The sequence below is a fragment of the Ascaphus truei genome, chromosome 7, assembly GCF_040206685.1.
Source record: "Ascaphus truei isolate aAscTru1 chromosome 7, aAscTru1.hap1, whole genome shotgun sequence".
Lineage (NCBI taxonomy): Eukaryota > Metazoa > Chordata > Amphibia > Anura > Ascaphidae > Ascaphus > Ascaphus truei.
The window spans coordinates 64,131,940-64,152,707 of NC_134489.1; the positions used below are offsets into that span (position 1 = coordinate 64,131,940).

A 20,768-nucleotide genomic window follows, 5' to 3' on the forward strand; every position below is an offset into this window, starting at 1 on the left:
GGGAAGGGTGTGCTGGCTAAATTCTTCATTTGGGTAGATCCTGGCTGGTGGAAGTTGCATCTTAGGCCTGGAAGCGGGGCCAGGTCTTGACAGTGTTATAAAAGGTGTTCCCGGGACACTCGGTGGCTGTTACATTGCGATGTCCTTTCAGGATGTAGGCGGATTTGATGTAACCCTTGGTGACCCCACAACTGATCAGACTCTTTGCAGCGTTCTGGGCAGCAGTGCTGGGGTTACGGCCTGGAGGGGAGGGAGGAGAGAGTGTGAGGGGGAATAGTGGCAGAAAGGCAGTTGAAGAGGGTAGAGGGAGAGAGCAGGTGTGGGCAGGGGAAGCGAGTGTGAGCACCGGGTGTCACTGTGCAGTCCTAGAGGTCAACTTCTGTTTCACTGTGATGAGTATCACCCCCTGTCCCTTGCCCCATGTGCCCCTCTCTGTTTACCCGCACTGACTTACTGGTGAAGGTTCCCATGAAGCTGATTCCGATGGAGTTGGAATTGTAATTTGGGGCATGAGCTCCGACACTCGTCCAGCCGCGACCCTCGTATACATTGCCATCCTCCCCCACCAGGAAACTGTAGAGATATACACAGAGGGAACATGGTGAGGAGCATAGGAGATCTGCTCTCAACATAGAATTCACTTGTTGCACACCTCGGGTTAAGCTTAAAATATATATCACTGTATACAAATAGGAACAATAATTTAAAAGTACAGGCAGTCCTCGGTTATCCAACAGAATCCGGTCTGGACGTGGCGTTGGACAGTGAAACCGTTGTAAAGCGAGTCCCATGTTAATCAGTGGCGGTGAGCGTCGGACAACGCATTCCAGCGTCGAAAAGCGTTCCATAGGGCTCCATTGTAAAGCGTTGGATATGCCATTCGTTGTAAAGTGAGACGTTGGATAGCGAGGACTACCTGTAAATAAAATGTTGCTAAATAGGTACTGAGTGAACGGAGTACTTGGTTATTAGATCTACCATTACCAGTGGCTGCGATGCTCTCTTCATAATAATATAAATAGAGGGTGTTACTAGTGGCATTCGTGCTCTCTCCAATTGTGGAGAGTATTTATCCTATATAGTAATGCCCCACTGCTCGCAGCTGTCTATAATTTATTATACATACTCTCAGCTCAGTAGCCCTGCTGTGGGATATTGCTATTTACCTATTAAAGCTGCAGTTCAAGCTGCCGTTTAAAAAATAAATAAATTCCATTCGATATGTGCATCAATACACTCTGCACACTGACAAGTGATTAGCTAAGATGCCGATCGATCCGTTCTCCTGTAATCGATCGCTGAAGATTCAGCTCGGGGGTTCTTTATATCAGGGGTGCGCAAACGGGGGGGCGCGAGATTTTTTGCCGGGGAAGCAGTGAAGGCCTCTGTAACTCTTACCTTGGTTCAGACGTCTTCTGGTGACGCGTTGCCATGGCAATGTGATGCCAGGACATCAGAGCCAAGGGAAGGGGGGGGGGGGCGGCGCAGGGGGAAAAGATTGTGCTCCCCTGCTTTATATCATTGTTAGGGCTGCAGAAGGTTACCCAAGATGCAAAGTTCTGTGTGGACGATTATGTCACCAGGAAGGCGGTAGATACAATTGGTGCACTTCTGGAGAGAGCACAAGGGGTGTGCCAGAGCCTGTCTCAGAAGAGGAAGGGGATGTGACTTTGTTAAATGGTTGCTATTTTTTTTTTTAAATGCTACAAGTACTTTCTCATAATACAGAACTGATTTATTTATTTTAAAAAAACACGTAGGATAATGCTTGAACTTCACATTTAAGGTCTATTACTCTACTCTTCTACTTTGAGCTATTATTCTACTCCATTGACCCACCACACATAGCTAGATTGAGTATTCAGTTTACTCAGTAGGAGTACCTATCTACTCTACATTTTATTTATTTTGAATTATTGTTCATATTTGTATACAGTAATATATATTTTAACCTTAACCAGTAAACGCTATGTTTTAACTCATGGTGTGCAACAAGTGAATTCTTTATTGAGAGCATATCTCATATGTTCCTCACCTTTTTCATTTGCAATTCACTATATGTACAGCTTTGCACCCACTGTAATCACTTGATCTCTCAATTATCACTGTGGTCAATTTGGTGCTATACTAGTTGATCATCCACCCCCCCCCCCCCCCTCGTTTTTTTGGTATACACAGAGGGGTCTGAATTTTTTTTATAGAGAGAGGTTGGTGTATACATACAAAGATCCAACCTGGTCTAGGACATTTGGTCACAGCCGTTTCGTCGCGACCAAATGACCACCAGCGCTTAGTCGCAAGTGACCTCCCTGCGGGGACACTCAGCTGCCGGACTCTTCGCTGCTAATTTATTGTAAGTCCCTAACCTTAACCCTTACACTAAAAACCTCTAATGTTAACCCCTAATACTAATGCTACGCCTACCCTAAAAACCGTAACCCCTTACTCCAAGCCCTGACTGCTAAAACCGCCTAAGTTAACGCCCTCCCCTAACCATTAAATCCCCTTACCTTATTGTAGAAGTGGGCTCGTGTCCTACGATGAGGGGTCCGTCTTCGGCCGAACGCCAGCGGAGACTGGATCACAGCGACACGGCTGCGACCCAATGTCCCATTCCAGCTCCAACGCTCCGCTCACTTTTCTCCCTCTATTCCGCACCTTATCCCTTGTCTTCCCCCTCCAATATCTCCCCTGAGTCCCCTCCACTAGCATTCCTCACTCTCTATCCCATCACTCTGCCTGTCCCCTCTTATTTAGCCAATCTCTCATCCTTCCCCCTCTCTCTCTCTCTCCCCCTCCTCTCTCTTACCCTGTTATTCTGGCCCCCTACTTTCTCTCCCCTCACCCCCCCTACATCCTTTTCCCCCACTCCTGCGCTCTCTTACTTGTATCCGATGTCACACCAGTCGTTGCTGTCCATGTGATAGTTCTGGATGGCCTTAACCTCTGAGATACACGCAGACTGTGAGGTGCAGGATTCCCAAGCAGTGTGGTGGATGACCACGTAGGTGACAGGCGTGGACATGGCAGTACGGCAGGTGGCTGCACGTCCCCCCCACTGGGACTTGGTGAGAATGGTGGGGCAGCCTGGGGGAGACAGACAGGGGCAGTTACCCTTCCCCCAGCACCGCTCCCGTCAATCCTTCACTGTATCGCTCTCCTACCTGCGCTACTGTAAGCTGCTGCCAACCTGCGTGTGCTGTCTCTTAGGCCTTGGACATGGTTGCGACGACCGCGCAGGGCGCGATCACATTGCCTAAGGCTGCGGTTATACAGCCGAACTCCAGGGCGCCAGCGTGGCTGCTGGCTTAAATCTGTTTTTTGATTGGACGGTCACGTCACATGACGCGGCAGTCGCAACTTGAAAACAAATTTTTTAAACGCTCCAACTGTCTCCCACTTTGCAGTAGCAAGCAGGGAGAGACAGACGCATTTGGTATAGGCAGTTTTCACGCTGCGCGGTGTCGCTACAGGCGACACCACAGGTGTTTTTGTGTATAATCGCAGCCTAAAGGCCTTAATCCTGCCCATAGACCGCGCGAGCACGCGACAGCAGGAGGGCGCGCGCATTGCGCAACATATCAGTTGAAACTGATTTCTCGGCGCGACGGGCAGGTCACGTGACTGGTTCGCCCAATGAGGGCGAACCAGCTCCGTGACGCCTCTAGGCACGCCCCCCACGGCACGCCTACCATGGCCCGAAAATGCACTGGCTTCACGCGGGTGACGTCACAGTTCGCACGCTTCCGCGTGGGCGATGGCTGTATGGCCTTAGCCTTACACTCTGTGCTCTCTCTGCTCAGAGCTGTCAAACTCGTGCTTGCTGTTTGTCGCTGCGCACGCTTGCTCTCTATATCATCGCTCTGTTGCTTCCTCTGTTGCACTTTCTTGCTCTCTCGCCCGCGCAGGGTTGTTTCTTGCACTCACCATGTGTGGCAGCACAGAGGGCGACGAGGAGAGCGACGAGACGCAGCATGATGGACAGACCACAGGGATACGAGAGACAGCTACTGTAGGGCCAGAGAAACATACGAGTGTGAGACAGTCGTGTGACAAACAGGGCGGGTGTGTGAGCATAAAAGAGGCAGTCACAGAATAGGTGTGTGTCTAGGATAGAGGTGCGATGCTCTGCGGTGCGTGTGTAGGGTGGAGGTGCGATGCTCTGCAGTGTGTGTGTTGTAGGGTGGAGGTGCGATGCACTGCAGGACTTTGTGTGGAATAGAAGTGCGATACTCTGCAGTGTGTGTAGGATAGGTGATGCGATGCTCTGCAGTGTGTGTTGTAGTGTGAAGGTGCGATGCACTGCAGGGCTTTGTGTGGAATAGAGGTGCGATACTCTGCAGTGTGTGTAGGATGGAGGTGCGATGCTCTGCGGCTCTGTGTGTATAGAATGGAGGTGTGATGCTCACCTTTCCTGTGGCAGATCCTGTGTGTCCTGGTTTCTCTTCTCCCCCCTATTTATCCTGCCCTCCTGCGCGGTGGGTGTGTGTGTCTGAGGTTTTGTTTTGGTACCTGTGGCCTTGTGGTGACAGGGGGCAGGGCCTGAGCCTTCTTATATAATGTTATATGGGAGAGCAGGGCATTCTGGGACAGTGTGTGTGTGACACGTCTGGGATATTATTCTTGTGGAATGGGGTTATCTTACATAAGTTATAAACCCTATTGAAATCAGTAATAGGGTCAGTGCTGTGTATAGCGTCGCACCGTACTTGGCAGTAATAGGGACATTCAGTGCAGAGCGTTGCTCTGTATTTTTCAGTAATAAAGTCAGTACTCTGCAGAGCATTGCTCCATACTTTTCAATAATGAAATGAGTACTGTGTAGAGCGTTGCTCCGTATTTTGCAGTAATAGGGTAAGTAGTGTGCTTAGTATTGCTCTGCACAGTGCAATAATGGGATCAGTGGTACACAACATTGCTATGTATTTAGCCGTAATATCTCAGTACTATTCAGTAATATGGTAAGTACTGTACAGAGCGTAGCTCCATATTTTGCAGTAATTTGCTAAGATAGTATTAAAGCTGCAGTTCAAGCTGCCGTTTTATAATGTTTTTTTTTCTTTTCCATTCGATATATGCATCAATACAATCTGCGCACTGACAAGGGATTAGCTATGTTGCAGATCGATCCGTTCTCCTGTAATCGATCGCTGACGATTCTGGGGTTCTTTATATCACTGTTAGGGCTGCAGAAGATTAACCAAGATGCAAAATTCTGTGTGGAAGATCTTATGACAAGGCAGTCACTAGATACAATTGGTGCATTGCTAAAGAGAGGACAGGGCTCAAGAGCCAGAGCCTGTCTCAGAAGAGGAAGGGGATGTGACTTTGTAAATAGTTGCTGTAGAAACAAAAATGCTTGTTACATTAGAATACGTTAAAAATGTCTTCAATTTTTTTTTTAATGCTACAAGTATTTTCTCATAGTACAGAGCTGATTTTAAACACATGTAGGATATTGCTTGAACTACAGCTTTAAGTACTGTGCAGAGCATTGCTCCATATTTTGCAGTAATATGGTAAGTACTGTGCAGAGTGTTGTCCGTATTTTGCTCTTCTCTTTCCCCTTTCTCTTTGCACCCGGCTCTGTGTCCCTGACTCTCTGATAAGGAGCAACTAAAAAATATATATACACACACACATCGTATATGTATGTGTGTGCGGATAACACCTCCCTAAACAGAGACAGATATATATATATACACGTGTGTATGTGTATATCATTTTGCGACAATAAAGATGATTTTTGCCTTTACTGGGATCGGGAGTTTTTTAGGCTGTAAGTTTCAGGGTGGGTTTGTCAGATAAAGTCTGTATTAGGGTTCCAAAGTTATGGGATACCCCAAAAGTTGTATCCGGGGATTGAGTGAGATTCTCGGATACAGCCAAGCACATTACTCCACCAAACTCCGACTCTGAAAGCGTTCTTGCGACTCACCGCCAGGATCCCTGCTGCAGCATCATCCAGACAAGGTAAATGGGTATGAAGGGGTTAAACTATATCTGCAGCTATTCACGGAATCCCTAGTGTAGCAGAGGGTTCCCCAATATAGCAGAGATACCAAGATACATGCCAAGGTATACTGAACCTAGTTTAGGGGTTCAGGGGCTGCTCAAGCTAGGTTATAAAGCTGAGCAGGTTTTTTAAATGTCTAAAAGTTATTTTCTCACGTGTGCCAGAAATGAGGCTCGTGATTGTAGGGAATATATACACTCACTCCATTCATGACACCAGAATAGGAACACATAACTTTCAGCACACAGAAAACAGGACACAAGTAAGCAGCCGCAACTAAACACCAAGCCGAGATCCTTGATGCAGCTGCAAAACAAGATGGCAGAGAGTACCGGAGGAAGCTAGTAGCTACAGAAGATTCAGCCGAGCGCACCCGAGACTATGTACTACGTCACACCAGTATGAACACCAGTTTACCGTCTCTTCCTGATGAGGAAAGTATTACAGATGCTGAAGCTATGGAGACTTAAGAGGAGGTAGATGCTGTCCCACTCAATGCACGCGCTACCTGGAACTGCTACTGCTACCACAGTGATCCCAATGCTCGCACGTAAATGGATGCACTACATGAGCCTTGCAATCCAGGTACGCTCACACAGAGAAACACACTTCCTTATTCTTACACGCAGTCCCTTCACATCCACCTCACGGAAGGCCGAACTGCAAGTTTGACGACCATCCTAAGTGTGGAGGTCTACGTTCCGGAATACAATAAGAAGCCTGGATTTCTCCGCGAGTGAAGAACTTGCCTATTAGCCATGTAGTTGAGGAAAGAATCTTCAGAGTATGTGAAAAGACTCAGTGCACGTGAGCAGCCCTCAAGTAGGTCTGAACTTAGTATGGAAAGACTAGAGGAGTACTACAGCAGGACACAGGTCATTGAAGACACACTCTTCAAGAGAATTAAAAACTCACAAGTTCTCAGTCAAAGAAAATCTAAGGTTACGAGAGCTTGGAGATCTGGGGCTGGAATTAGATTGCAAGGGCTGATCCACTTCTGCCAGGTCTCAACTTTCTAGACACCACTCAGTGAGTACGTGGAGAAAGTGCCACATAACCTACAATAAAAGTGGATCAAGCAGGGTTGAAAAGACAAAAGGTAGAAGCAAATCGCCTTTCCTCCTTTTTCATTCTTTTCATGGTTCATTCGTGACTCGGGGAGAACGAAAAATGATCCTAGCTTCAGACTAAGTACAAGCTACTTAAAGAACGAAAGACCAGCTATAAGATACGGGAACACTGGGACACCTATCTTGATTCAAAAAACGGATGTGTCTCTTACAACATATACAATTCCTAACCAGCCAATCGTTACAAGCAAGGAAATAGGGGACCCACACAGGGAGTGTTCCATACACAAGATACCACACCCACTTAAAAGGGTATTGGCTTTAAAATGAAGCCTCTCTAGAGGAACGCAGGAGCCTACTCAAAGAACTTGGAGTTTGCTTCAAATGCTGCGCTTCCACAAGTCACCTCTTCAGAAACTGCAAAGAAGCTATCAAATGCTCAGAGTGTGATAGTCACAAGCATGTAGCATCTTTACATCTAGAGACATTTAAACCTAACCTACTCAAAACTTCTAACACTGGCAAAGCATGGCGAGGTGGAGGAGGAAGAAGAGAAAATGTCACCACCCTCAGTCACATCCAGGTGCACTGAGGTTCGTGGAGAAGGACATAACGGGAGAACCTGCTCCAAAGTATATCTTGTCTCTGTACACCTCAAGGGATGACCTGAAAGGGTAACAAGAATGTACGTCATCCACGATGATCAAAGCAACCGGTCTTTAGGCAGGTCAGAGATCTTTGACTTATACAACATAAAAGACAACACTTCTCCCTATACACTCAGAACATGCACAGGACTGATGGAAAAAACAGGGAGGAGAGCAAATGGCTACATTGTCAGTTTTATAGATGGTTGGATGAATATAGCACTATAAGAAAAGCCATGCTGTGTGTTACAGTGTATTATGGGTAGCAGTGAAGCAGTAGAATAAACATATGAAATAAGTTTGTTTTTTTTCTCTGAACTTATTCTCGCCTTTATAAAAGCTGACTCTATTTGTTAATTTTTCCAAGATGGGCCTCTCGCTTTACTGCTTATCTGTAAAAAATCCTTTGAGCTGTTAGGCGAAAGAGGGAAAACAGCTAAGAGTTTTGGGGATTAGGGTGCCATAAATTATATCTTTCTTTCTTTGCCCTGTCTAGTTTGCAAAATATAATTGGTAATTATGTAGAAATAAAATAGGATGCCCGATGAAGCCATATGGGCGGGCATTGCAAAATTATGTATCCACGCCGTTACTTTTTGGGTATAAAGTAGACTGCTTCGGGCATATATAAGTTAGTACATTTATATTAGATCAGACTCGTGTTTGATTTGTATATTAATGTCTCTTGCATACAGCTATTTGCAATAAAAGTTCTCTATACAATTTGCTTGCCTAAACAGGCACACCTGTCTGTGAGTACAGTAGGTTTACTCGCTACGCACTTTAACCCTGGTTTTGCTGAAAAAAACTGTAAAACTGCATGCATAAACTTGTAGGGCTCCATGTTAAAATGGATAAGAAGCAAAAAGTGACACACTGTGAGAGCATGTCATTACCCAGAATCCCTGACTGTAGAGGAAGCAGTGTATGCTAAGGCTGTGTCCACGCTTGGTGCGGTCAGCACAATCAATTTAAATCTGTCCGACCACACTCACGTGGTGCGTGCGTGCCCGTGAGTGTAAATGTACGCTCGCGGGTGCTGGGTGCTTGCCGAGACAAATTAAATTGAGTTTGAGGTGCGCTGAGGGGTCACATGACCTCCTCGGCCAATCAGCGCCAGTCACGGTTTAGGCCACGGCCGCCCTCCCCCACTCGCACTTACCGAAAAAGTTTCCGGACAGCCCAACGCTCATGCTTGGAGAGTTGGTGACGTCACCACTCTAGCAAAAGCGGGGTTCGCGGCACGGGGGGTGCAGCCTAAGGCCAGGTCCCCGCTGGCTACTGCAGCGCCCGCTGTTGGGGACGCTGCAGGGACAATAGCCGCTGCACAATGGGACCGGGCCCGCTGCGAGGGGGGGGCGCTGCGCTCTGCCGACAGTGACTCCTGCTCGCAAGAGAATTGTGATCAGGAGTCGCGACGGAGCGCTAAGCCACGCCCCCCGGCGGTTCATCCAATGAGGGCGAACCTGCCACGTGACGTCACAGCCGCGCCCCCGTCGATCCTCGTCACGCCCCCCCCCCTGTCTTTTGGTCTGCAGCTCCCTGCAGACCAGGGGAATCGGCTGCACGCGCCGCCAGCCTCGCTGACGCGCATGCAGCGCAGGTACTGTGGCTGCAGCCTTAGAGATGATGGGTAAAGGCAGGTTTCTGGACCTGCCTGAGATATGTGAATGTGCTCACAAGTGGCATTTTTATGTGCTGAACACATGATTATCAAATCCTATCCCAACTTGCTGACACCTCCACTTACTTCCCTGTAGTCAGTGATTTTCTGAGTAGTTTTAAGTCTGAAATTAACAGTATTCTCTCTCCATCAATATCCAACATGTGGATCTCCCAACTGACATTTCACTTTCTGGTACAAGACTTCCCCAAACGACCTACAGTATATTATTGTTAACGCAGGGCCCTTCCTTCCAAAAGCAGCACTTAACATTTATCTTCGAAGCTCAATAACGCAGTGTTAAGTCAATAACTGACCTCTGTGGATCTCTCTGCATAACACGCACAGCTATCTTTTCGTGTATGTATAACCTGCAAAACTATCTCTCTGTATAACAAAAACATACTATCTCTTTGTATAATATGGAGAGTGCTCTCTCTCTCTGTTGAGTGAGCACAGCTTTCTCAGGCTGCGGCAACGCTGCCGCTGGGCGCGCTCATGCTTGAGAGCGGTGACGTCACCAACTCTCCAAGCATGAGCGCTCGGCTGTCCTGCTGAATTTTGCGAGTGGGGGGGGGGGCATGGCCGGGGGCGTGTTTTTGGCTTGATCGGGGCTGTCTATGTGTGTGTGTTTGTGTGCTGTGTCCATTGACTGGTGCTGATTGGTTGCTGTAGTAAAAATCAAATTTTCCTCTCTCTCCAAGCGCCTAGCTTTGCTCTGCGTACGTGCACGTGCACAAGCATGTGCGCACAGCGTCAGCGTGGCCATGCTGATTTGCTATCAGTAAAGTGAGCGATCGAAGCGCGCGTAGCGGCAGCCTCAGTATAACACAACATTCCAGATAGGTAGTCCAAATGTTCCTTTAATTTTGCTTCACATTTAGATTTTTTACAAGCTGGGGCAGATATTAACGGGGGAGATATTGGGGGAAGCAGATATCATGAGGGGAGGAAGAACTTGATTCATCATTGGGGCAAATATTAGTGACAGGACATATCTCTGTTATCCACAGTGGGGATCAGTAATGGGATCAGATATCAGAGGCAAATCCTGGCTGGGGGGCAGGTGCATCTCAGGCCTGGTAGCGGGGCCAGCTCCTGATGGTTTTATAGAAGGTGTTCCCAGGGCAGCTGGTGGCTGTAACATCGCGATGTCCCCTCAGGATGTAGTTGGATTTGATGTAACCTTCCGAGACTCCACATCTGATCAGACTCTGAGCAGCGTTCTGAGCAGCAGTGCTGGGGTTACGGCCTGGAGCAGAGGCGGGGGGGAGAGAATGTGTGTGAGGGGAGGAGGAAAAGAGGGGTAGTGTGAGAGGGAAGGAGACAGAAATTGGGGGAAAGAAGGGTAGAGAGTGCAGGGGAAGGGTGAAAAAAGGTAAAGGGGAGAGAAAGTGTGAGGAAAGGAGGGAAAGAAACAGGAGAGGATAGAGTGAGTGTGAAAGGGGAAGGAGAGAGATGGGGGAGCGTGTAAACGGGTAAAGAATGTGAGGGGAGGACGGAGATAGAGGAGGGAGAGAAAACATGAGTGGTCACTTTTCATCCCTAGAGCACACATCTTCCTGCGTCACTTCTGTCTCCCGGTGAAATAATGTCACCCCCCCCTGTGCACCCTCCCTTCATATTCTATCATCACCTTGTTTCCCATCTACCCATTTCTCCCATCCTCTACCCTTTGTGTTCCCCTGTTCCACAGCTCTTGTGCCCCATCTCCATGTCCCATCATGCCCCACTCCCCCCTCCTCACTCACTGGTGAAGGTTCCTATGAAGCTGATACCGATGGATCTGGTGTTGTAATTTGGGGCATGAGCTCCTTGAGTCTTCCAGCCGCGGCCCTCATATACATTGCCATCCTCCCCCACCAGGAAACTGTAAATATGTACACAGAGGGGTACGAGAGAGTTCAGTGTATATATATATATATATATATATATATATATATATATATATATATATATATATATATATATATATATATATATATATATATATATATATATATATATATATATATATATATATATATACACAGTGGTTGACAAATCACCAAAAAATCTACTCGCCACACAAAAAAATCTACTCGCCACCTAGTACCAAACGTGTGCTGCTTGGGCCAATATTTACTCGCCCGGGGGTTAAATCCACTCGCCCGGGGCGAGCAAATGTATAGGTTTGTCGAACACTGTATGTATATATATATATATATATATATATATATATGTATGTATATATATATATATAATAAATGAGAACAGATGGTACTCACGTGATGGCAAATAATTGTAAGTGCTTGTCCCATAGGTATTCACATAGTAAAGGTATCCTCACCAGGCAGACAATCCAAGGAAGCTTCCAGTAAGAAAGTAGTGCATGCACTACCTTGCGAAAGGTCCCATTTAGAGGACCGAAACGTCGGTGTGCGTGCCATCAATTTTCAATACAATTTTTGTACTACATTTCTAATGAGTGCTGCCTCTTTCTTACTGGAAGCTTCCTTGGATTGTCTGCCTGGTGAGGATACCATTGAGATATATATACATCTTGGTAAACGTCCAAGTACAGGACCGAAACCTTGCTTATTCTATGAGACGTGATTGCTCAGCATCTGTATATATATATATACCGTATTGGCCCGAATATAGTGCTATGTTTTTTTCCTAAAAATGTCCTTCCGAAAACTTTACTCGTATTATATGCGCAGCCAAAAACTTTTTTTTTTTTTCTTGTAGAACACCTTCAAAACTTTTGGGTCATATTATGTGCGAGGCCGTACTATAAATACAATACGGTATATATATATTGGCAGGACAGCCTCACTGTAGGATCAGTAAGAGTCCCAAGCAATGGGTTAGGCTTTAACTTCAGTGGTTCATTCCCCACATTACACAAATAATGGGCACACTGCCCCTTTAAGGCAATCTAAATCATAAAATAAAAACCTCCTCCCACTTGGGAGACTAAGTAACACAGAAGGTCCCTAGCTATCCACCTGGGTAGCTAGCCTACTTTCAGATTAAACCATACAGTACACACGTCTGGAATGAAAATATAATGTCCTTATCTTACAGGTGCTAGGGAATCCCTCCCAGGGTCTCCAGGTAGTTCCTCTGGACCGTCCCAGCTTGGCTCCCTCAGCAGGATTGTAACGCCAGTTCCTTGTGTACCAGGACTGCGTACAGCAGCTTGTTAGCCCTCATGGCAATTATCTGTCTTTGTGTGCGTCCCAACAGACACTGCTTCCTGCAGCCCTGGGGAACCACAGCAACCAGTGTCCTTCCTGTTTGGGAAAATGTCTCTCTGCCTGGCAGCTGCCTGTCTGACTTTTAAACCCCTGTTTACTTAGTTCTGTTTCTGAATTAGCTGCACCTGCAGCTACCTTCACCAGAGGAGTTTAACTGCATGCAGGAAAGCACACATACTGCATTTCACTCCAGCATACAGAGACAGTAACTCTTACACAATGGATGATTTAGACTGCTCACCTTAATTGTGGCGTCCTATAGAAATTGGGTGGGCAGGTGCAAAAGAGGTGAATAATACAGTATAATACACAGAGAGAACCCAAAGAAAGGGCTCAAAGAACCCCACTAGTTGCATTCATTGCCAATCACAGAACGTTCTGTGATTGGCAATGAGTGCAACTAATGGGGTTCTTTGAGCATTTCCTTTGAGTTCTCTCTGTGTATTAGAGACAGTAACTCTGTCAATATATATATATATATATATATATATATATATATATATATATATATATATATATATATATATATATATATATATATATAATGAAGGGCAGTTGGCACACTGTAAACTGATAATCCACTGATGCTTGTCCCATATGCACATATACACAGATATATGGCTGTGTGCTGTCTCGTTTTTCCCGGACTTCCATCTGGTAAAATTTATCTGTATATATATATATATATATATATATATGTATTGTGATGTCCACACCACGTTGCAGTCTCTTTTATCCAGATCAAAGGCAGGGAAACGTAGTGTTGATGCACAGGAGGGTTTATTTGCCAGGTACAAAGCAGAAACAGGGTTAACTTATAACATAAAACAGAAACAAAAACCTAACTCCTTTTCAGAGTTCTGACTAACATAGCTTAGTCCCTAACTAACAGTGGGGGAAACTGAGCTCTTTCCCCACTTTAGACACTGTACCTGCAGCTTCCCTTTGCAGTATCTCACAGGGCTGTCTGTGTGTGTGCCTTCAGATCAGCACAGCAGCAGCCCAGGAAGCTCTCTGTGCTGCCTTTTAACCTTGAAGCTCATTAATTAGGGCTCAGGTGAGAGGGAAGGAAACACACCCTGGAAGGTGCTGGGTCCTATGTACCTCCCCTCAAACACATTTTGCTTCTATATATATATATATATATATATATATATATATATATATATATATATATATATATATATATATATATATATATATATATACTGAGTTAAGTTATGGTGAGTAAAAAAAGTGACAAAAACCCTCCACAGGAAAGCAAATATGCAAATATAGCTGTATGCTCATCTGCATGTCTTAGGCAGGTCTGTAAGTGCTGTATGCTGGGTGATAATGGGGAAAGGTGGGGTTGCAGACCTGCCTAAGACATGCAGATGAGCATACAGCTATATTTGCATATATATATATATATATATATATATATATATATATATATAATATATATATATACGCACACACACACACACACACACATGCATCTCCGTATTTAGAGGCTATAGAGAGAGAGCAATATCACCTGTATCCGATGTCACACCATTTCTGGCTGTTCATGTGATAGTTCTGTATGCCCTTGACCTGTGTGATACATGCAGACTTTGTGGTGCAGGGTGTCCCATCTGTGTGGTGGATGATCACAAATGGGACAGGCGTGGGCATGGTTTTGCAGATGGAAGTGCGTCCCCCCCACTGGGACTTTGTGATGATGGTGGGGCAGCCTGAGGGAGGTGGGGAGACAGGCAGTTAAACCTCCTCCAACATAACTCCCATCTCTCCACTGCACAGCCCCATATCCTCGCCCACCTGCATTACTGTAACCTGCTAAGCATCGCTGTGTGCTGTCTTGCACGCTAATGCAGACTTTGCTCGGTACTGTCTCTATACCTCGGCTCTTCTCTCTGTGTCCCTGTGCTTCTATTGCTTTTTCCTTGTGCTTCTCTCACTATTCTCAGTTCTCTTTATATCGCATCTGTCTTTCTACCCCTGCGCTCTCTCTTTCCCTCCCTGCTCAATTCTTTCTCTGTCCCTGTGCTCTCACTTTGGATGTCCCTTCACTCTCTCTCTATCACTTCACTCTCTCTGTCCCTGTCCTCTCGCTATGCTAAGCGCTGTTTCTTATACTCACCGTGTGTCACGGCACATAGGGCAATGAGGAGAGCTACAAGACGTAACATGATGGAGAGAACGCAGGCACGAGACAGACACCTACTGTAGGACAGAAACATACAGGTGAGCAAGAGATGGTGATCATGTGACAGAGGTATAGTTACAGTACATAGTTACATAGCAGGTGAGGTTGAAAAAAAGACATGTCCATCGAGTTCAACTTATGTTAAATTTAGACGGCAGATACTTTACCCTATATTTGTACATATGGTATATTGATCCAGAGGAAGGTAAACACAAAATCACAAGTGCAACATTATCCAAATGGTAAAATGAAAAGGGGTCAGACAGCATGCAATTTAGAACAGACCCTACAGATGAAGTGCTTGAGAATAATGGCCTTTCCCTTAAAGTCCCCAAATCCCAGTGGAAAGAATGAGCTCCCATCACTCCCAAGTCATAAAAAAAAGCCATTAATATAAAAAAAAATAAGTCTATTTTATATTATTTAAAGGAAAGATTCCACGTGATTTGTTACAACACATAGTCAATCATTGTCAAAAAGATCTGCAGTATTCATAAGGAGTCCTATCCTAAACCCAATATTCCTGAATATTATCCCATTCTAAACATTCAAATAGCTGCCCCACTCTGTGTGTATGATAAAAGAGTGTGATGCTCAGAGATGGAAGTGCAATCCTCTGTGTGTATAGGATAAAAGGGTGCAATGCTCTGCGTATAGGATAGAGGGGAGATGCTTTACGGGGCTGTGTATAGGAGAGAGGTGCGATACTCTACTACGGGGCTCTGTGTATAGGGTACAGGTGTGTATAGGGTACTATGTGAGTGTAGGATAGAGGTGTTTTGCGGGGCTCTGTGTAAAGGATAGAGGTCCAATTAACTGTAGGGCGTTCTGTGTATAGAATAAAGGTGTGATGCTCTGTATGCATAGGATGGAGGTGCAATGCTCTGCAGGGCTCTGTGTATATATGATAGAGATGCAATGCTTTGTGTGTATAGAATAAAGGTGTGATGGATGGAAGTGCAATGCTCTGCAGGGCTCTGTGTGTATAGGATAGAGGTACAATGCTCACCTTTGCTGTGGCAGATCCTTTGTGAGTCCTGGTCCCTCTTCTCGTCCTATTTATTTCACCCTCTCACCTAATGGGTGGAGGGAGGGTATTCCCGTGGCCTTGTTGGGACAAGTGACAATGGGTGGAGCCTTAGTCTGATTGTGTAATATTATGTAGAGAGCAGGACATTCTGGGACATAGTGTGACTGGTCTGGGGTGTTAATCTAAATTAATGGCCAAGGGGTCACCCTACATAAGATATAAGCTTTACACAGAGCAGTAATAGGATTAGTACTGTGCAGGATGTTGCTTTATGATTTTGCAATAAGGAAGGAAGTACTGTGCAGGGCGTTTGCAGTGTTGTTATTGCACAGTATAGTGTAGAGCAGGGGTGGGCAACCTATTTTTCAATGTAGCCACAGGTGTGGCAAATGAGAAGTGAAAATAGCCACACTATGCAAAAATGGAGGTATTATGTTGCGCATGCACATATGTAAAACAACACACACTGTTTGAACAAGTTTATTCAAAACATGAACACTTTGACTACGCAGTTACAACTGCTGCGCGCTCAAAGTCGGTGAAGAGGTATGTTATTTATAAATTCTCAGACTCCCACCCCCCTCATCTCATTTCCCCCCTCATCATCACCATCATCATCTCATTTAACCCCCCATCATCATCTCATTTCACCCCCCCCCCCCCTCATCTCATTCCCTCCCAAATCCATGATCAGCGGCACAGCCGGGACGTGGCTGGGTACATAACAAGGATACAAGCAGCCACACACAAACTGCCACACACACACACAGCCACAGCCACACACCCAGACACAGACAGACAGACACACACACAGCCACATGCACACACAGCCACAAGCGCACACAGCCACACACACACACAGCCACAGCCACACACCCAGACACAGACAGACACACACACACACAGCCACATGCACACACAGCCACAAGCGCACACAGCCACACAGCCACACACACAGCCAAACACACACACAGCCACAGCCATGGTGAGTCAAGCATGTTATATGTTCATTATGAAGAGAATTAATACACCCAAATGCAAAAATACAAATCAGTGCACTGTTAGGCTGCGTCCATGGTGAATTGTGCCGGGCGGGGGCGTGCTGAGGCTGAGGCAAAGCGGGTGCTTTACCTGGCCTTAGACCGCGTGCCGTCCGGGGGCGTGTCGGGGGGGGGGGGGGGGGCTGTGACGTCACGGAGCTGGTTCGCCCTCATTGGGCGAACCGCTCACGTGACCGGCCCTGCGCTCCGTGAGCGCTTGAATTTAAAAAAATTCTAAGACTTACGCTTCCGCACGCTTGCGGAGTGAGGACTCAGAGGGGCGTGGTGCCACAATGGAGGATCGAGTTGGGGGTACTTGGAGCGCTCAGGCGAGCGCGCGCACTACACGCTCCACCACACGCGTCTTCTGCCTGCTGCCCGGCCCCTGCTTCATTCACAATCCCGCGCCGACACAGTAAATGTACGTGCCCCACCCGTTCCCAAAATGATTATTTCCCCTCAGCACTAGCGCCGCCGCTGCAACATACTCACGCTTGCCGGGCGGGACTCACGCTTGCGCCACGCTTCCCATTACAATGGGAAACATCTAAGTTACTCAATTCGCCACACTTTGACTGTCGATCCGCTGCGAATGGCGACAGGGTTGCCCACCCTGGGTGTAGAGCATTGCCCCATACCTTGCAGTAATAGGGTCAATGCTGTGCAGAGCGTTGTTCTGTACTTTGCAGTAATAGGGTCGTCACCGAAGACCAGAACAATTCACCGGGATCACGCACTAGACGGGACGCAGAGATCAAATAAAGGGTATTTATCCTGGGCGGAGCCAGCAGACACATCACAATATCACAAATCTGAGCTATACTCATTAACCGGGAGGAAATCCTGGGTGTTCTAGGTGCCCGGCACCAACGAAAAGGCTTCCCTGGTGCAGCTTCCACTCCGGTGGAGGTGCAGAATCTCCAGGTAGCAGATCAGGGGAAATCCTACTCGTTCTAGGTGCCCGGCGCCACTGAAATGACTTAGGCTGAGTCCCCAGTCTTCACTGTGGCACGCACGCACGCCCAGTGGGGGGGCGGCGCGTGCACAGCGCTATACCGCGATCTGCAGTCTGGGGGGAGAGGGAAGGTTTGCGATGGGAGGGGGCGTGGCTCTGGGTTTGCGGGGGAGTGGCCATGACGTCCCGCGGCTGGTTCGCCCTTATTGGCTGAACCGCCGGCGGGGGCGTGGCCACGCCTCCGTCGCAGATGTCAAGTTCAAATTCCCCTGCCTCCCTGAAATCCTGTCGCGCACCGCAGGGGAAAGGTGCGCGACAAGGTAGGGACTGGGACTGGGGGGGCGGGGCTTGATAGCACAGCATCACGCCGAGCCGTGCGCTGTGGCGGTGACTGGGACCGCAGCCTTACTCCGTGCAGCTTCCACTCCTGTGGGGATCCAGAATCTCCAGGCTGCGCTGGATGCATTTCCAGCCAAGCACTTTCAAATCTCCCGCTTTGGAACGGCGCAGCCTGGTTTTCAGGTGTCTCCGGCACAGACTCGAAGCACACCTCTTAGTCTGCCTGCACGCCAGCTCTGATCAAGTCTCTGGGGCCCAGATAGGCTCTCCCTTTCACAGTTTCCCCGTCCTCATAGGAAAGCATGGAGAATGGGTGTGCAACAAATCACAGAGCGGATGCTGCACGGGAACCAAGCAGGACGCGACGGCTCATCTGGATTGGCCAATTAGGGCTGGAAAGAGGACAGAGGCGAGTTAAAGGGCAGGGAGGGAAATACAAATGAGCCAATCGGAGCAGCGCGTACCCAGCAGGTTGTATGGGGAAACATCCAGACACTCCGCTTTTTGGGTGGATGGCCCCCTGGCCCAATCTCTGCCACCTGGCCACTCTCCCTTGGTTCCCTGCGACTTCCCTCCCCCACCAGCATTAGCCAGTTCTCCGGACATGCGGGCTACACAAAGCATTTACCAGCCCGCATGTTCAGGGACCCTGGCTAGGCAGTATATTGTGCATAATCACAATTTACACATAAAAATGTTTTGCACACACATTAATCTACAGGTTTTGGGCAGATTGAACAACATAATTAGTTTCAGTAATAGGTTGGGCACTATGCAGAGCGTTGATCCGCTGTGCCCCTTTCCCTCTGATTGCTTTCTGACTGTATCTGTTTCTTGCTGATCCTTGTTTTTCACTATGCTTGCTTTTGCTTTCTCTCTCTCTTCCTCTCTCTCTTTCTCTCTCTCATGCTTTCTTTCTGTCTCGTGCTGCCCCTATCCTTGGCTTGCTTTGCCTCTCCTCTTTCTTTTTTTCTTTTTGTTTTGTAATATTTTTTTTGTAACTAAAGTACATTGCCACACAGCCTATTACCACTCCAATCTGCACCCTTCCCCTGCAAAAGCAAGATGGTAGCAAGTGAAATAAAAGTGTGTATGCATATGGAGGGAGAATATATCCCATTTTTGGTAGTTATGATTGCGTGATCTAGGACAATCTGGAAAACAAGTGTCTCCAGGTTCGGGAAATACGGACAATTCCCTTGTTCGCGGGTATCTAATTTCAGACTCTAGAACGTGACTGTCCATATCATCGTCATCAGCCCTTTTCGATCCGCTGCTGGATGAAGTCCTCCCCAATGATCTTCCAAGTAATGCAATTGCAAGCCCCTTCTCCTTCACGTTGTTCCAACACGTTTTCGGATTTCCACTTCCCATTTGAACGATTTGTCACCATATTGTTTTTTTAATATCTCTTGGAAACCAGTCGAGTACCGTCTTTGTCAAACTATGGTAATGTTTTCTTGCGATATGTCCGGCCCACTGCCATTTTAATTTCTTCACCCTTGTCATGATGTCACAGACTTTTGTTTGCTTTCTAACCCACAAATTCTTTTTTCTGTCTCTTCAGGTAATACAGAGAAAGAAGGTAGTGCGCGCACTCAGTCACACTGGTAAATAGGGGGGTACTTAGCTGCCAGTGCGCTGGGTCCAGGGAAATCCTGATGTCCCAAAGTAGTCCAGTAGGTAGGAAGGAGGCAGGCTTGAGAAAGGCAGTATTGCACTACCGTAACATCAGTTTCTAAGGCACATTACATTTCATTGCTGATTAAGACTGTGTGCCTGCCTCCTTTCTATCTTCAGGTAATACACATCATTCATCTCTCCATACTTCTTTGAGTTGTCTGAAGCTTCCCAATTATCTTCGAGACACAGAGGCAAAAGAAAAGTTTGTGAACTGCAATGATCATTACGGAAATGCCATCGTTTTTCCATGATAACCTTCTTGAATCAAAACCAGTCTTTTCTTAAATATCCAATAGGGTTTATATTAACCAATGCCATGTCTTTTGAAACAAAATGATGTATGAATTAGACAAATAATGAGTAATTAAGAGTAAGGGTATGTGCAAAACTAAGTGAAATCCCCAGCTAAATTAAAGGAGATAATTAGAATCAGGTGTTTAAATAATTAGGTAGATCTTCAGCGATGAGTTTGGGAGGCCCCATCCTATATAAAGATCAAAAACTTTGTGAGTTGTGTCTTCACTATACAGGTGTGTGGAAACACGTCATGCCACGCCATGGTGCGTGTCATGCCCATTTCCTTCTGTGCCAGTACGAAGATAATGTGCCGCTCTCTGCTGCCTTCATTACTCTTGGGTCTAGTTGTTGTTTTTTTTAAAAGTCCGTCACTTATGCCACGCGCAGAGGTAATTTTTCCACGTGTGGCGGGGGCTAGTGACCTCCGTGCCTATCTGCCAAAGGTGATGTGGGCATGTTGAAAATGCTGCTCCAGCCGTTATGGCTGTTTGTCTAAAAGCTGCCCAATTTAAATGCAACAGAGAATCCACTATTATGTTCAAACTACTTGGCACGTGCCTGGCCTTGAAATGCATGATGCCCCTCCCCTCCCCTC

At 46.7% G+C, this 20,768-nt stretch overlaps 2 protein-coding genes across 2 annotated transcripts in view; one reads left to right on the top strand and one right to left on the bottom strand.

Moving 5' to 3' along the window:
* Window positions 1–61: 61 nt before the first annotated feature.
* Window positions 62–16,151, bottom strand: LOC142499994 (peptidoglycan recognition protein 3-like). Its single transcript, XM_075610051.1, has 11 exons — window positions 15,839–16,151; window positions 14,764–14,846; window positions 14,158–14,356; window positions 11,148–11,266; window positions 10,473–10,648; window positions 8,896–8,953; window positions 4,410–4,548; window positions 3,928–4,010; window positions 2,886–3,087; window positions 455–573; window positions 62–240 (listed from the first exon to the last, which is right to left on the bottom strand). Exons 2-11 carry the CDS (start codon window positions 14,810–14,812, stop codon window positions 62–64), a joined length of 1,323 nt encoding a protein of 440 aa, XP_075466166.1. The 5' UTR covers window positions 14,813–14,846; window positions 15,839–16,151.
* The window catches only part of MEIOSIN (meiosis initiator), a 44,517-nt gene continuing 38,337 nt past the window's right edge, over window positions 14,589–20,768 (top strand). Inside the window, exon 1 of the mRNA XM_075608817.1 lies at window positions 14,589–14,867. The gene's annotated coding sequence lies outside the window, so the exon portion shown is untranslated. The remainder of the gene's footprint in view (window positions 14,868–20,768) is intronic.

Excerpts from the sequence above, each read along its gene's own strand:
- LOC142499994 (XM_075610051.1), bottom strand. The coding sequence starts at position 14,812 with ATGTTACGTCTTGTAGCTCTCCTCATTGCCCTATGTGCCGTGACACAC. Across the intron at positions 14,357-14,763 it reads CCTATGTGCCGTGACACACG|GCTGCCCCACCATCATCACA; the intron begins GTGAGTATAAGA and ends CACCTCCCTCAG. Across the intron at positions 3,088-3,927 it reads CCTCTGTGCTGCCACACATG|GCTGCCCCACCATTCTCACC; the intron begins GTGAGTGCAAGA and ends TGTCTCCCCCAG.